This window comes from Rattus norvegicus, chromosome 15 (genome assembly GCF_036323735.1).
Source record: "Rattus norvegicus strain BN/NHsdMcwi chromosome 15, GRCr8, whole genome shotgun sequence".
Classification (NCBI taxonomy): Eukaryota; Metazoa; Chordata; class Mammalia; order Rodentia; family Muridae; genus Rattus; species Rattus norvegicus.
The window spans coordinates 51,568,045-51,585,086 of NC_086033.1; the positions used below are offsets into that span (position 1 = coordinate 51,568,045).

Genomic DNA, 17,042 nt, shown 5'->3' on the forward strand with positions numbered 1-17,042 from the left:
CGCATACACACGCGCGCGCGCACACACACACACACACACACACACACGTACGTACATTTACAAGTATGTAAAAAGGAACCACAGGATGGATTTTGGTGGATACAGGTATTAGTTTCTAGATAGTTGTCAGTGTTCCCTCTTTGATATTTCAGGGTTTGCCTGCATAGATGAGAGAATTGTGAACTGCCTCTGCTGGCCCTGATGAACTTCCCTAGTGTTCCTGATTGATAAAGCAAGAGACCTCTAAGTGTTCCAAAAGCTAGCGATCAGACTGGCAAAACTTAGTGACTAGCAAGGGAAATGTGACTTCTAAAAGATACTATAGGGGGTTGGGGATTTAGCTCAGTGGTAGAGCGCTTGCCTAGCAAGTGCAAGGCCCTGGGTTTGGTCCCCAGCTCCAAAAAAAAAAAAAGATACTATAGAACTTTAAAATACGGATATCATCCTAGACATGGCTCCCAAGGGGTCATCTCAGAAAGTTAAGTCTTTGTACAGAGAGGAAAGAGAGTTCCAGAAGGAAAAGGAATAGTTCAGAGACCCTCAGCCAGACTGTCCCTAGGATACTCCAGATGACATAGTCTCACTCATCATCAAACACGGAGACCAGGAGAACATCTGGGACCTGTAGCTTCTGTGTTCCAGCTCTTAAAGCTTTTTTGTCCTTTGTTTAAAGGTTCCCTTGCTCTGCTGTTTCCAAATTGGTCATCTTTACAGTTCAGTGAAAGAACAGGAGTGGGACAGGGTGGATGCAGTGTGATAAGGCTTCTCCACATTAGCAGTAATCTGTCTGATGTGTTCCTAAGTGATACTCTCCTAGGCATGGCCCTGGCTTCTCTCTAGTTTAGACCTGAGGCAGTTTCTGCCACCCATCTGTTACCAAGAGCTCCCAACTCTAGGGCAGACACACAATTTCTTTCCAACTAACAAACAGATACAATTCAAAGTTTTGTCAGCAATCTCAACAGGGCACTGATACAAACAAAAATGGCCGGCCACAAAGCTGCAAACAAGGGCAGGTCTCTCAACAGTTTAACTGCTAGACTGGGTTGGAATCAGACCCATTAAGTGGCTTATTTAACATGGCCTAACCTATTTCCTGGCCACCCTTTCAAGAGGTCCTCGGAACATTCTCTCAGGGTCAATACACAGGGTCCAGTGGAAAAGGCCCTTTCTATGAGTCCTAAAGATGTCTTCCTCAAAACCTAGGCCTCCCCCTCTATCCCTACAACCTCTTCCTTCACTCTGCAACTAGAACCCGTGTTTTCCATCATTCTTTCCCCTCTCAGTGATCCACTGGTGTTGTCAGGGCCTTGATAATTTCACATGAAGCACAGCCACCAACCCTTCCAGCTGGCTTTTCTTGCCTTGCTTCCCAGGCCCACTGTCTTGAACTTTTCATTGTTTCCATCATGACCTATGCAGAGATATACTGCTCAGCCGCCAATGTCACTGTCCTTTGCACTGAGTTGTTCTCTGTAGCTCCAGAAAGTCTCCCGGCTCTCACCTCCCTAAAGGAAAAGAGAAGTCCGTTGCTCTTGAGGGTGGGGTTGCCCCTTATCCTTCCTCAGAGAACACTGCTCTTATCCCTGGGTCTGTATCATTTGAATGGCACACTCCACTGGGTGCTGTCCATCAGGCCAGATCCCTCAGTCCCTTGTCCCTACCAAAGTGTCAGACTAGTGACCAGGACAGAACTGAGATTCCAGGCCCTTTGGTATCTTCTCAAAGGAGCTCTGAATTGATCAACAATTAGCATTTTTGCCTCTCAGACAGATTCTCCTGTCTTTCATTGCTCCCTGTCCCCCTCCCCATCCCCCTGCTGCTTAGGAGAATCCGTTCACCCCAACAAGAGAAACAAAACCTTAGTTGGCCCACGGGATCTCAGGATCCCAAGGAAAGTCTCCTCTGGGGCCCTCTTCTTCAGCTCTCAATTCAAAAATTAGGTCATGTGACAACCCAGCAGCTATTCTGCTCTTCCCTCTGACTCTTAACATGCTTTGGAATTTTGACCTCTATCCAAGATCCAAATTTCAACTTAGCCACTTCATTGCAGTGTGGCTACAAATGGATAGTGTTACTGTTTATTGTGCTGGGAATGGAGTCCAGGTTTCTCATTCTATGCAAGTAGTATACCTCTGAGCTGTATACCCCAGACTGGGTTCTTGTCTTTGTGAAGCTTAGTTTCTGCCTGTCTTTTCATAGCTGTTGTGGAGTTCATTCAAGGTCATCTATATGTTGCTGGCTCACTGAAGACTAACTATCGGTGTTAGTCTTGTCTCTGAGTCCTATCCCATGCCCCAACCTTCTAAACATCACTGTGAGTAAATGTCTCTATGTCCAACCTGGAATCAGTACATTACTTCAAACACATCCAGAAGACAGTGTAGGCCTCACCAGCTCTGGACATCCACTGAACAGGTGAGGGTTACCAACATAGATCCTCTGCACTCCCCAAAACCCTCATCCACCCAGAGAGAGCACAAGTGCTTTTCCCTCTTGGCCAAAGTTAAGGTTCAACATTGTTGTTTCCTGGCCTGGTTCCCAACCCCCTCCTCGGTTCTTTTGTCCTCTCACCAAGATGGGTGGATGTAACACCTTCCTGATCCAGTATCACCTGCAAAGTCAACTAATGTGTCATTGAGCTGTTGCCTGCTTCCTGATTCTTATCAAGGATTTAAATAAAACGCAGCTGGTCCAGTTCTGTTCTGTCCATCCCTAACTCTTGATACCAGCAGGGTTCTTAGTCATCCACCCTTGAATTCAGCTCTTAGCTTCCAGTTACAAGTCTGGTGGCATTGCCCCCTTACCCAGCCCCAGTTTGGGAACAGAATAAATTCCTGAGGCTTGGTGGCATGGTTTCCTCTGAGATAACCACAGGCATCAAGGCCCTTCTCTAATCCTACTTCTTGGGTTAGGTGCTCTTCAACTTGTGATCATTTAACCGAACATGGTCTTTTCTTAGGAAATAGGAATCACAAAGGTTGGAGATTTGTCCCGACGCAGCTACTAAGGGCAGAGGCCATTTCAGATCCTCTTCTGGTCAGTGGAGGGTTCCAAGGAACCAGCATTCATGACCTAGTAAATACATGTAACACATTCTGGACATCGAGGCTTTAATGGCGAAACAAAAAGGCCCTAAATTTTCAAAGCTTGTCTTCTCCATGGCCGAGACAGGTAAAACACAAACAAGCAAATATGTGTTGTGGCTGCCTCTTGATATGAGATGTGGAGTGAAAACACAGCGGGCTTATAAAAGGAATGGTGAATGCTGGAGGGAGGGATTTACTGCTTGATGGGTGGTCCAGGACTGCCTCACAAGGAGGGGACCTGTAAGCACAGGCCCAAGAAGTGGAGTGAGGCAGACCCAGCAACAGAATACACAAGTGCAAGGGTCCTAAGGAGATGATGTCTTAGAATGTTCAAAGGAATTCTGGGAGCCAGAGTGCCTAGAGAAAGGAAGTCAGCCGAAATAAGACGTGAAGTCAAGAGTGGCAGTGTGGGGCCAAAATCATTGCAGCTTCTTAAAAGAAATTCATACATCCAAAAGAAGCCAAAAAAAAAAATTGAGAGGAAAAAAAAAGTCTTGAAAGCCCTGAACAGCTCCAACATGCAACTGGACTGCTAAGCTTTACTCTTCTCCCTGGGCTTTTCCCTCTCCACTTCCAAAGACCCCATCTCTCTCAATGATCATTGGTTTTTCTGAATCTGACCTTCTTAGCTTCCTTTTCCTGTCTGAGAGGCCACAGGTCCCTGGTGATCTGCACACCACAGCTTTGCTAAAGGACATCAGAACTGCCTCCCTTGAGAACCACAAGTCCATCCTCCTGTTGACATTTGCCAGTGTATCAAGTTCCTAGTGGGATAGATAACCCCTCTTCCTGCTCCTCAGCCTAGGAGAATGAATGAACTTCAGTCATAAATGGGTCCTGCAAAGTCAACTCGTCTGTGGCTGGAGGAACATTTTCCTGCTTTGGCCAAAGCTTAGCCAGGCTCTGAAATTTGGCCCTGAGCATGTTAAGTGGGACATCCCTAAAAGATCTTGATCTAACATGTATTCCTTGGATTCCCTTGCCAAGTGCCTGGATTCATATAAACTTTGGCCTTGTAGATTCATTTCTATAGCTTTTATAAGAGTTTCATCCCTGGCTGTTTTGGGGTCTTCTATTTCATGCCTCTCCTCAAGTCTCCATCTTTCCCTGGCTGTGCAGTGCCATCAGAACTGTGTCACAGTTCATTCATTCATCTGTTCACTTATAAAAATTTATTAAACCACATAGAGTTCTTAGCTCTTAGAGAAGAAGGCAGACACGATACAAGGATAAAGGAGACATTGTCTCTGCCCTCCAGGATTTAGAGGATAAGAGGGAGGCAGATAGAGATAGGGGTAGATGATTTCAATAGATTGGAACTGGTGGTCTCCAGTAGGGAAACACTAATGTCAGAATCTAATGGGCAGTAGGAAGGCAAGTGTTGGGGAAGCTGTGAAGGGGAAAGGAATTTCTGGAGAATCTCAGAAAGTCCTCTTCTAGGTCTCCCATAGTACAAAACCACATCCTATAGAGCATCCTATATGCCATGCGCTGGGCTGAGGATGCCACTTGAAGGATCCTACTGCACTCCAAGTAGTGAGGACTTCTAAGATCCTCCCTTGGTGGCCTGTGGGTTGCTCTTTTTGTCCTTTTTTTTCCAAAGGGGGGGGGGAAGGTAAGAAAAGAAAAACCCTAGTGGCTCTGGGCCCCAGGATGGCAACACACAGCTTGGCATCTCTAGAGTGTGGACAGCTGGCTTGTGGAGGTTGTCCAACCCAGATGACATGTCCCTGTGTTACATTCTGGTTGCTTCTTCTGGCTACAGGGAAGAGTTCTGGAGCTAGGAGAGGGCCAAGAAAGGACACGATGCCTTCAGATGTGCTTGGGACAAGCAGAACATCTCTCTGGGAGGTGGGAGCCTCCTCCATGTGGGACCCAAGGAGGGAAGCTCCTCAACCATGCAAGGAATGGACAAACCATCCCCTACTTCTCTCACAGCCCAGCCACTCTGTTACTCTTCCTTTGCTGCTGCTGCTGAGATCAGGCCTCCCTACCAGAAGACAAACCTGACCCTTTGGAACCTAGTCTCTTCGCTTGGCTGGGCCAGGATTGACATTCATAATGCTAGCTGTTGGTAGAGAGGCTTTGCTGTAATGTAGGATTACAAAAAGAGCTCTCCTGGTCCAGAAGCCTGGAGACCATTGGGAAAGGCAAATGGGGACACTTCTCTTGCTGTGGGTGAATATTCTAGAAGCCAGGTCTAACTCTAAGCAGGTCAGGTAAACAAGCCACATAGGCTCCAGATGGCTCAGAGGTGACAAACCTGGGAACAATCCCGCTTCTCTGTGGAAATGCATCTTCTAGGTGTTAGGGCACAGAAATTTTCATCCAATGAGAAGATGTTTCATGTAACAGGTCTGCACCTCTGAGCTCCACTGCCTCAGGAGTTAGGAAACCTGGCTTCTCCTCCTGGCTCAGACACTGGGGCAAAGAGGTATGACATTTGCAGAGTCACACTTCTTCTCTGGGTCTTGAAGGCCTCACTGGAAAAGCTACTGTAGCAATTTACCCGTTGACTGCCACCTGCAAGTCCCAGGATGGTCACACCATACACAAGACCCGCCCCCTCCTATCTCATAGCTAGAGCTAAACTTAGGCTCAGAAACATCAGGCAAGGCCCAAATTCAATACCCCTCTTCCCTCTGCTCTGAAACACCAACCACTCTGTCCTCTGTGGATGTCTGGGGGCTCCCCTGGCTTCCTGTGGCTTCCAGTCCTGGCACCTGGCTTCCTGACTTGAGATCCTTTTGGCCTAAGGCAGTGTTCTAGTCTGTACTTGCTTCTTGGGATGTGCTTATCACCCCCTTCTCACTTATATTTTCTTGAAAATATATAGAAACTGACATGGAGATATAATCTGTAATCTGAGGTCACATTCAAGCCCAGGCGAGAAACATTCAACAATACCCTGTCCAGATCTGCCTCAGAAGGGTCCAAAAGGGAACATCTATCTACCCTGATGAGGGAGCAGCAGGGTCCTGGGAGGCTCAGAACCTCTACCTCAGAGCCATCTTTTGCTCCCTACTGCTGAAAGTCCTCTGAGTTGGTTGTTAACCCCAACCAACCACCAAAGACTCTGCCTCTCACAAAGGTCTGGGAACCTCAATGCTTCTCATCCCCAAAGTCCAATGCACTCCTCCCAGAGGCAGCTACCAGGAGCCAGTGGTCCCTCCCTGCTGGCACACCCTCATGTCCTTATCTCTAGCATCAGCCATTTATTCCATTCCTACTCTGCTGTGGCGTCTGCTGGGTTACTCAACCTCCCTAGGTCAAGCCAGTGTCGGACAGGTTGAGTCATTACCTCCTTCTCCTCCCAGCCCTCCCCAGGTCCCAGGGTTGGGCTGGTTCAGCAGGCTTCCACCTCCTGTGCTTCTAGCTTCTAAGCCCGGGAGCCTCCTACCGTCTCTTCTGACAGTCAGCCTCATTTGGTTTTTCCTGGAACAGCCCCTTTCACCATTCAGATCATTGGACAACACACCTGAGTTTTTTCTCCCTCGGTCTCCTCACTCACCTCTTTCTTTGACAAGTCATGGAAACTTGGAGCTAGCCATAAACCTCAGCCTTGGATGACACATCTATAAAATGGGGATGATCTTACTTCTGCCTCAGGGCAGGACACAGGGTCAGCTTAGTTCCCAGGAACTTCTTGCCACTCGCATATGCTTGCTAATTTTGGTTTGGGCGCCCTTCCCTCTTGCTCTAAGAATCCTTTCTCCACGAACACTTAGAGAGTCCTGGTTCAATGCATCCTTTTGGTTTTGTTATGTTTTGTTTTGTTTTTTTGAGACAGGGTTTCTCTCTGTATCCCTGGCTGTCCTGGAACTCATTCTGTAGATCAGGCTGGCCTCAAACTCTAAGATCTGCCTGCCTGTTCCTCCTGAGTGCTGGAATTAATGGTGTGCACCACTACACCAGACTTCAATGCATCTTTATTATCCATGCTGCAAGCCCCTCCTTTCCATTCACATCCTATTCTCGGGATCCCTGTAGGAATCTCAGAAAGTGTGACACCCACCAAATAGTCCTTTAAAAAAGCTCCCACAAATCCTGGGCCCTGGTTCCTTCTTCAGCCAACCCTGTCCTGACTAGGGAAACACACAGATTAGACAGAAAAGCCCAAGCCCCTTTTGGGGACAAGGGACTAGGCTTTGCCATCTGTACACACAGTACCTTGAAGATGGCAAGGCCCTTGGTGATGCCCTCTGCATGCATCTCAGGCTTATGCACCCCCCATCTTTGCTCACGACCTGCACACACAAGCACTCAGCAGCTCCTGCTCTTCCTCCCCCTCTCTCCTCTCTCTGCACTGTGCCTCCAAGACACACCCTCCCAACCCACCAATCCCACTCCTGCCACTGTGCTTTTACAAGCCCCAGCTCCAGAACCTGCACTGACTTCCTCCACCCCCAAAAGGGTGGGTCCCCGGAGGCCCACAAAACAAAGCTGCCTCTTTCTCTTTTCTCTGATCCCTCATACCTGTCCACTGCAGCCCCTCACCTCCCTTTCCTTGGATGAGGGGAGGGGAGCAGCCTAAAGCCCCCGCAACCCAGCCACCTCTCTCCAGCATCTGGTGAGAGGGACAAGAGGAAGGAAGAACTTCGGGTTCTTTTCCACGAGACTCCTAGGTTTTGTACCAAAATGCAGGGTGTGCTCCTGTTTGCTTTTTTTTTCTTTCCTTTCCTTTCTGAAAATAACCATGAAACTATCATTTCCTCCCACTGCCTTTTCCCTATCTTATTTGGATTAGCAGGGCTGCTAGGGGAGGTGGTTTGGAGCCACTGACAGCCTCTTGCTTTGGCCTTGGTCTCCCAAACTTATGGGTGGCACTTGAGGATGTACACCTGTTGGGTAGAGTCCTTGAGGCAAAGGGAAAGAGAACAGCCTCCAATCACCATGGATCTCTGCTACCCTTTCAATGGTGTTTGGAGAACCAGAGTCAGTCCTGCCTGGGCTCCAGTATAAGAGTAGCCCCTGGCCTGGTTGTCTGCAGCTGGTTGAGGTCATGGGGTCCAACAGTTGAGGGCCTCCCTTAGGAGGCCCTCATAGACTGGGAAACTGTCACACATGCAGACTCTTCAAATTAGAGAGGTTGGTGTGTAGGAATCTGTGCCTATGTAGGGAGAAGTGGGGGGCAGATCACAAAGGGGCTTCTCTCTTTTATTTTTTATTTTTTGTCTGTCCCAGAGTCTCCTGTGTACTGCCATGCTAGAAACTCATACTGCTCGTCAAGAAACAGGTCTCAAAAGAAGCCAATTTCAGGATTGGTTCCCAAAGGAACCTCTCTAGCTTTACCCAATTGCCTCCAAGGCCATTGTCCTGAACCTCACTGGGCTTTCCCACCTCCCCTGTTCTCCATGTAGAGGTGCCAATGGGAAGAATTCCAGGCCTCTCTGGCAGCTTAGGGAAACTGAGGTATAAGAACAATAACAGACACATTTTGCAGAGGGTAGAACAAATAAAAACAGAGGGGTGACATACCAGGCCTCCCGGCCTTAAGCACCCTCCTACAATATGCTCTATCCAACATGCTGTGACCCCAGCCACCACCCCATCCCCTGGTGTCCCTGATGCCTATAGCTTAGTGGCTTTGCCTCAGTCTGAAAGGAACACTGAGAAAGGTGTCTTAGAGCTGAGCATTGCAGTCCCACACAAGACCAAGGGTGGCTGAGGCTGAAAGAGGACTGGAGTGTCTTGGCCTGGTCCTCCCAAAGTGGAGGACTGGGAGTCCTCAGCACCCTCCTCATCCTAGCTTGGACGCTCTTCCTCCAAGCTGCATATCTTCTGTGAGGACGATCAGTGCAGGCAGAGGGGTAACATCCAGCCTGACTCAGTGATATTATTGGCTACTGATTTAGAGGACCGAAACCTTTCCCATGTGTCCCTCATCCAAGGCACAACTTTTCCATTTTGATCAGATTAAGTGGCTCGTGCCCTGTCCAGTTACTCAGAATCAGCCTGCTTTATCAAAACTGCATCCCTTTCTCTGATAGATCTAGACCACCCAAAAGATGGAGGCCTGGAGATGAAATACCTCCCTGCCTCCACAGCCATTCCCCAACACACCTACACCCATGTCCGCACTGTCCTGCCCCTTCCTCTCTAGCAGGATCCTTCTCCTCCCCCACTCCCCACTCCCAGCACCAGGCTGGGTTGCTGGGCTATTTGAGGCCCTGCTGGCCCTGTGGTATAATCAGTGCCCAGGGATAATTGCCACCTGTCCTGCCCGTGTCTGGGGGCTGTCTCGTCCACAGCAACAGCAAGCAGACATGGGACAGCCAGGCCTGGAGCAAGGTCAGGTTAGGGCAGTCCTGCCCACACCCTGGCTTGCCACTCAGGGGACCTGCAAGGACTCCCTAGGAAGTTTACATGCCTCTGGGAGTTGGGTTCACCCGGAACATCCAATGGCTTCATCTGAGGGGGATGGGGCCCTAGTCAGGGACAAAAGTCTCAGAACTAATTCATTCTACCATTGTCAGCCCAAAACACAAGCTGTCTTCCGATATCAGGGAACTCCATTGCAAGCTGGCCAATGGGAGGTACAGTCACCAAGCAAGAGGAACTTTGACTGTCAGTCCACCTTCATCAGGACACTAAAGGCTTAGTGTTTGAGAGTAAATCTTCCATAAGTGCCATTTGCTTTTTTTTTTTTTCCCCTTTTTGTAATCGAAGGTAATTTAGACAGCCTAGGTTTAAATGTGTGCCCTCATGGTCAAAACTAGAGCCTTGGATAACTGGTTTAACCTTGATTTCTCCATCTATTAAAAAAACAAAAGGAGATAGAAAAACTGCATTGCTGAACTGCTATGCGGGGTTTTATTATCTAATAGATATAGAATGACTTCGTTGCCTGGTGCTACCAAGACTCTCCAATGGTAATTATGGTTATTGGGAACTGTAGAAGGCACAGCAGGGGTGGGGAGCTTCCTGACACCAGCCTAAAGATACTCAGAAAAGCAAAAGCAGGAGAGATTCCTAGATACTGCCTGGTAACATAGTGGCTCTCGACCTGTGGGTCACAACGCCTCTGCTGATCAAACAACCCTTTCACAGGGATCACATAGCAAGTTTCTTGCATACCAGATATTTACATTACAGTTCATAACTAGCAAAATTACAGCTAGAAAGTAGCAACAAAGATAATTTTATGCTGAGGGGCTCACCATACGAAGGTCACAGCATTAGGAAGGTTGAGAACCACTGTTCTAAGAATAGCTGCTTCTATCTCTTTGAACTCTATTCACTCCAAAGTAGTGCCTTGTAAGCTCTGGAAGCCAGAGTATACCTAGCACTTGCGGATGTTAAATGTCCCAAACCGATTCCGTGTTTGCAATGAATGTGTAGCCGAAACCCTGCTCCTAGGAGAAGTTGGATGAATGTTTTGTTTCTGCCTTTTCCAGTATTTTTAGCATTTAAAAATTATGTGTATCCAAGTATTTTAAATTCTTCACGCTAGTATACACAGTCCTACTATGTGAAAGGCCATTCAGAATGGGAGGAAAGGGCTATAAAACTCTGCCAAGGGGCCAAAGTCACCCCAATCCCTGATGAGAGGCCCTTACCACAGGGCCCAAAGTTGCTCCCCTGGACCAATAGGCCAGAGCAGGAGAATGTCCTAGCCCTATAGTTTCACAGCAACAAGGTAGGAGCAGAAAAAAAATCAGATAAAAGCAGCCAAACACAGCAAATACTGCTCCTTGGGAACAGAGAAGGGTGCTATTCCAAAGAATAGTATGTGAGTGCTGCCTCTTCTGACAGCAAATTCCAGCTCCACATGAAGGCTTCAGGGCCCCATCCAGGGACAGTTGTTAGTCCTACTCTGTGTCACTTTAACAGCATTCCCACCAGGGTCCCCCCCCCCCTCAGGAGCCCTGTCTTTAATGGTTTACCTACATTTCCCATTCCCAGTGTACTCTGGACCTACCTGGGGAAATTGGTCTCTCAGGGCCAGCTGGCCATGGCTTAATACTGTCCTGATAGTTATCTACAGTGAGGACCTACTGCTGTGGGTTGACCCCTACCTCAGGGGTCTCCCCTGACCTCATCTGGCACCTCACACTCCAGTGCCTGGGGATCATCCAAAGGGGATTGTTTTGTTCCTGATATCCTCCCCCCCCCCAACTCACTCACTCATCTCTTCCCTGGGCCTGTGAGCTAATTGGAGAGAAGGAGGGGGAGGAGGGGGACGCTGCTCGCCTTCCCCGTTATCTGCAGCAATCCTGGGTGACTAATGCTCCCAGTTGGTGAAAAGGCAGTGTAATCAAAACACTTTTTTTTTAGTCCTTAAACTTAGTCATTCTTCCAGAGTGGAGGAAGGGGGGGGGGGAGCCCACAGCAAGCACCATGAAATGCAAACTGAGAGGCTCCCACTGCTAGGTGGAATCAAAGCATTGGCTCCGGGGGCTCCCTGCAGATCTAAGGTCTGCTGCGGCCCTACTCCTTGGTGCCCTGGCTAAACTTCCTCTGCATCTTTGTTTGCCTTGGCTTCCCTTGGCATCTGGGTTATGGGCTCCCTGAAGGTCTTCCAGGCTGAGTCAGGAGGTGCCCTTTGCTCTCACCCTACCAGGTGCTGCCATCTGCTGGTGCCAGCTTTCCAAAGGGCAGGAAGCATTAAAGTGCTCTTAGTTACGGGCTTTGGTAATAGGCTGGCCCTTCAGTACTCATGCTGCTTCTGGCTCCAAATGCTGGCCTGAGAGCCTACTGCACCTCAACAGAGCTAAAGACAGTCAGAAGGTGGCAAGAACTTTGGAAGTCATTAAGGAGAAGTGATATACTCAAGTGGAAAAAAAAAAAGCAGAATTGGAGCTAGGTTACCCAGGTTGGGATTCTTCTTCATCACTCCATGGCTGTGCTTCATACCTGTAAAGATGGCATCAGTGATAGCATCACCTACATCACAGCATTGTTGTAAGGATTAAATATTGGTTACCTAGACAAGTGCATGGTATGGCATGCATAGTTGATTGATTATTAACTATTTGTCAGAATAACAAAATAAGATGGCACACATACCATCTTAGCCCCTTTGCTCATTCATGGCAGACATTACTAATCCATCACAGAATGTCTTCATCAGACTCACAGAGTGAGTTCCCAGAATCCTCAATATAGTAGTCTAGACAGCTAGTAATAAACAGTCAAAATTGGCACATGGAATGACACTCATTTGTCAAACCTGATTTAGACTGTGGTCAAGGAAGATGAAGCCCATTGGAAGAAATAAGTAACTCTTAACCCCTTGGAGGCAAAGCCAAAGCCTAGTAGAGATTCCTCATCCAGTCACTTGCTGTTTGTCATCCTGGCTTGAGATATGACTTTTAAGTAGCCAATGTGGGCTTCCCATTCTCCACAAAATTTTACTCTGACACCCTCATCTTCTGTCACCCTAGCTTGCCATTTCATACCATTGGCTCTTGGCTTCTTGGGGAACTCTGATTTAGTGGTACCCTTCTAAGCAATTGAAAAGCATGGAGAAGCAAGCTGAGGTCCATGGAGAACATTGAAGGCCTGGATCTTGGTCCATTTCAGGAGCCTCCATGAGGCTTTGTGAAAGAGTTGGGCCATCCCTAAACTTCATATTGGAAAGGCTAGGACAAAGCAAGATGTAACATATTCTGAGACACCCCCCCCCCAGAGCATTTGTATATAAGTTCCTGAGTTAAAGACTCTGAGGAGAGGTTGGGGCAATAATAGATCTGTTCCTCTATAGCTTTGCTCATTAAACAGACCTCTGCCATCTGCCATCTGGGGAAGAAGCAATATTTACCAGGTTTTCAGTCAGGAGCATCACCTCTGCCTGAAGCCCTTCCAGTCTCAGCTTCTACTTATAAACCAACCTTGCTCCTTTCCATCCCTGAAGAGGCAGGATCAACCTGTATTATACTGTTCTTTGGTTATAGAAAGGCAAGACACAGATTGTAGTTCTGCAGACCATGTGCGCTAGGTGGGTTCCTGTGCACAGCTACCTAGGGAGGAGTACCACTCACTCACCCGGAGGGTCACAGAGAGAAGCTTCTAGGTGTGCAGAACATGAAGGAACCTGACTATCCACCCTATGCCTAAGGTCCTGCTTGCTGAAAGGAAGGAAGGCCATGCTGAGTTCAGAGACTTCCAGACACTTCCCAGACAGACCCTGGGAAGCCAACAATCTCCCCAGTAACCTAGAAGGTCTTGCTGATTATGTTAAAAGTCTGAGGTCGGCAATAAGCAAAGAGTCCCAGTTAGGCCTCAGACTGAATCCTTTTCTCTCTAAAGATTCATATTTAGCTTCATCCTCAGACATCAACAATTGCTCAGACCTGCTCATTTCTCTGGTCTTGTCTCTGTTCGGGTCCTGTCTCCTCTGTCCCATTTCCCAAGAGCCTCTAGCTCAGTGGTTCTCAAGCTATGATAGGTCTGACCCCTTTGCAGGTCCTGCACATCAGACATTTACATTATAATTCATAACAGTCGCAAAATTACAGTTTTGAAATAGCAACAAAAATCATTTTATGGTTGTAGGTCGCCGCCACAACAGGAAGAACTGTATTAAAGCATTAGGAAGGTTGAGAACCAATATAACAGTGCACTTGGAAGTTGGCTGAGGGGGACTTCAACAGCAGTGTTATCTGCCCCTATTCTGATAGACGAGGAATCAAGGCCCAGGAAAGGGATGTGACTTTTGTGAAATTGGTCATGCTGTCAAAGACAGGACTAGAGCCCTTAGTTCTTCTCTTAGTCCAGCTCTCATTCATTCTTGTCCTGCAAGATATGTCTACTACTCCAACCAACAGCCGCCAAAATGGCCTTCCCTTGATGTACACAGGGGCCTATGCTAAAACTTTTGAAAATATTTATCACCACTGGCAATGTCTGAGGGAGGCTGAGTATGGAGCAGGGGGAAATGGGGCAGAGCCATCCACAGGTTCTGGAACACCAAGAAACTCACATCACATGCTACCCACTTACATTCATCTCACCCATGCAAAGCTTCAAGACTCCCCGACCCATGCTCTCTGTCTGAGCTGTTCTTCAAAGATTCTGGTCTTCTATTCTCTTCAAGACCACTCCTGTGCTCCTGCTTCTTTCCTGAAGAAATAGCAGGGTGATGGTCCGGGAGATGTCTTGAGGGAGCCAGCTCCTATTGGAAAGTCTTTTAAAACTAAAAGCCATCCCTTGTTCCTCCTACTCTGATCCCCTGTGCCCTGGGAATTTGGGACACATTGTATACCTCTGCTCCAGCTCATAGGAACTTGGCTGCTCCCCAGACTGTGCCTACAATCCTCAAGGTCCATTTGAACAAAGAGAATTCCTAGAGAGGTCAAGGGAGAGAATTAGAATGGTTCACTCTTGAGAATCACTGCTTGAGTTTCTCTCTTCTAAAACAGGAACTTGGGCAGAGAAACTAGTTCAGTGCAGAACTCTAGGTAGTTTGTGGTACACTGGGCTCCGAATTCTGAGGTCAAAGACAAGCTGTTTGCTTAGATCTTATTCTTTTAAAACCCCATGTCCAGTTATAACAGCCTGTCCAGCAACTTGTTCTGCCTTGTTATTATTAATACTGTTGTTACCTCTACCTGCAAGGCAGTAGCTATTTGGAGGGCACAGGAACAAGATCAATACTCTTTTTCAAGGCCGTATCCCGTATCCCCACCCCCACGCCAATACTCTCTCCCTTTCCAGGTTACCACAGTACCTAGCACATTCAAATAAATAGAACTTGGGATCTTTCCTAACATTGCTGCGGACTTCTTCCTTTTTGTTGTTGCTGTTGTTTGTTTGATAGGCTTTGTTGTATTGTTTTCTCTTGAGACTGGATTGATTATGAAGCCCAGATGGGCCATGTTGTCTACACTAACCTCCAAGTCATGGTCCCTCCTTGCCTCAACCTCCAGGGCGCTAAGATTACAGGTACAAGTCATCACCCCGGGCTGAATCTTCCTTCATTGAATAGCTTCGCAGAATATTCCACCCTGGAAAGCACTTACTCTGCTTCCATTCAAACCCCGAACCATCTTGAAGGGGGCGGGGAGGGGGGAAGACCCTTGTTGTAGCAGGTGATGTATGTGAGACTTGCAACGTTCTTGCAACATTAGAGCAAAGCGTAAGCTTCCCGTCTACTACGTCTCCTCTAGCTCCTTCCCCACGACAGTCACTGCTTGTGTCTCTGAGTTAGAAACCCCGTATCAGACAGAGAAATAACAGTGACTAGCCTGTGAAGATGCTCCTAGCTCGGCCCGGGGCGCAACCGGGTCGCGCAAAGGAAACTCCACCTCAAACAGAGAAGAAAGTGTTAACGTGTGGGCCCGCCTCCCTCCCGCCTCTTCCGGGCAAAAGAGGGCGTGTCCTACATCACTTCCTGGAGACTGGCCGAATCCGGAAGTGATCTTCGAGAATCTACTTTTCTACAGAGGACCCCGGCAGTCGGCGTGAGTTTAGGACCATGAGCTGGTGAGTGAGGCCGGGTGGCGTCGGCTGGAGCCAGAGCGGCCTGACAGTCCCGCTTCTAAGCGGTTCCGGGAGCCTCCTCGGTGCCCTCCCGGAGGCTCCGTCTCTCGGCCAGGCTTCCGAGGATCCCTTAGCCTGAGACCCCGCGTCTGATCCTGTTGCCTGCCCTTTCTCTCATCGCTTTTCCTTTCAACTCCTTGGCTTGAAGAGCCCCTCTTCTCTCTTCTCTCAGCTATCCATCGAGGTGGAGGCAATGTCCTCCTTCGCTCCCGTGGGCATTTCTACCCCGCGCTTATCCGCTCCGGAGCTGTGTTTCTCACCGAGGCAGTCTAGGCACAGCTCTGTGATCAAAAACCAGCAGCTTTCAGACAACTAGAGTAGCATTACCTAACAGTCCTCAAAAGACGAAATTCTTTTTAAAAAGTTAAACGTTGATTCTCACACGAAAGGGATCAGAATTGCACCACACACATTCTCTTAATGTGTGATTGGACTGTTTGAATCTTTCCAGGACTGTGACCTACTGCCCTCTCTCTATAGCTATAGACATAGCTTAAACTATGAGGATCCTCAAACCAAGGAGCCATAGAGGCTGGAGTGTCGTCACAGCTGCAAGAATTCACGGTAGATTTTCCCTAATGTTTGTGATTAGCTTACTGTGGGAAGACCTCTTTCCCCAAAAGCTAGTCCTTGTTTGTTGCTCTGATGATTTTTTTTTTAATGTGCAGAGGGGAAAAGTCATAGATTATGTCTATTCCTAGGGCTTTTGTAAAGATTGCCCATGTCGAGGACTTTACCATGAGGCCCAAGAGCCTGTGTGTCCCCAGTCCCCATTCTCACAAACTCCAACTGTTTACAGTGCATTTGTATGAATAAATTGACCTCCAGAGAAGTATGAGATTAATCAGCCCTCTTTAGATCCCAAGGTGCCTTAATGTAGGGGCAATACTTGCTCAAGAGCCCAGCCTGTTATGCAAAATAAGTGCATGATAATCAGCTGTGAATGAATAAAATTAGCTAGACACCCTCTGAGAAGGCTTTCACTCTTGACCACCAGTGGAGACCAAGCTTTAGCCACAAGCAGCTAATGTCAGTCAATGTCAAGGATAGCTTTCTAATGTACAGTGTAAACCACATCTGCCCCTTCCTCCACCTGCTTCTCAGACTGAGATTAATTGGTGGACAAATGTCAGCCAGCTGGGGAAGCAGTAAAGGGAAGCCCCCTGCCATGCTCTAATAAGCCCCAGCAGGAGATACTCATTTCCCCTCAACCTCTTGCTCCGAGAGGCCAACAGAAAACTGGAACCCCTAAAAGCTAACCTCCCCCATCTCGTTTTAGCCTAACCAGTGACAGATCAAAAGGCACTTCTTCAATTCCCATTCCTAAAGGGAAATTTCCTAAAGTGGAATTGTTTTCTTTTAAACTTCAGTTTGTGTACCTTCAGCCTCATGATACTAGAAGTCATCTTGGTTTATGCACCTTGAATCTTTAGATCTCTCTTGCCTAATTTCTTATAATAGAAAGCAGGA

The 17,042-nt window shown here is 47.9% G+C and overlaps 1 protein-coding gene across 2 annotated transcripts in view; it reads left to right on the forward strand.

Annotated features, from left to right (window-relative positions):
* The first annotated feature begins 15,429 nt into the window (after positions 1-15,429).
* Positions 15,430-17,042, forward strand: part of Bin3 (bridging integrator 3) — a 38,856-nt gene continuing 37,243 nt past the window's right edge. Inside the window, exon 1 of one of the 2 annotated variants that reach the window (NM_001013186.2) lies at positions 15,430-15,515. In NM_001013186.2, coding sequence (NP_001013204.1) covers positions 15,508-15,515 — 8 coding nt within the window. In that variant the 5' untranslated portion in view covers positions 15,430-15,507. The remainder of the gene's footprint in view (positions 15,516-17,042) is intronic. The other variant, XM_039093514.2, reaches the window with a different exon arrangement.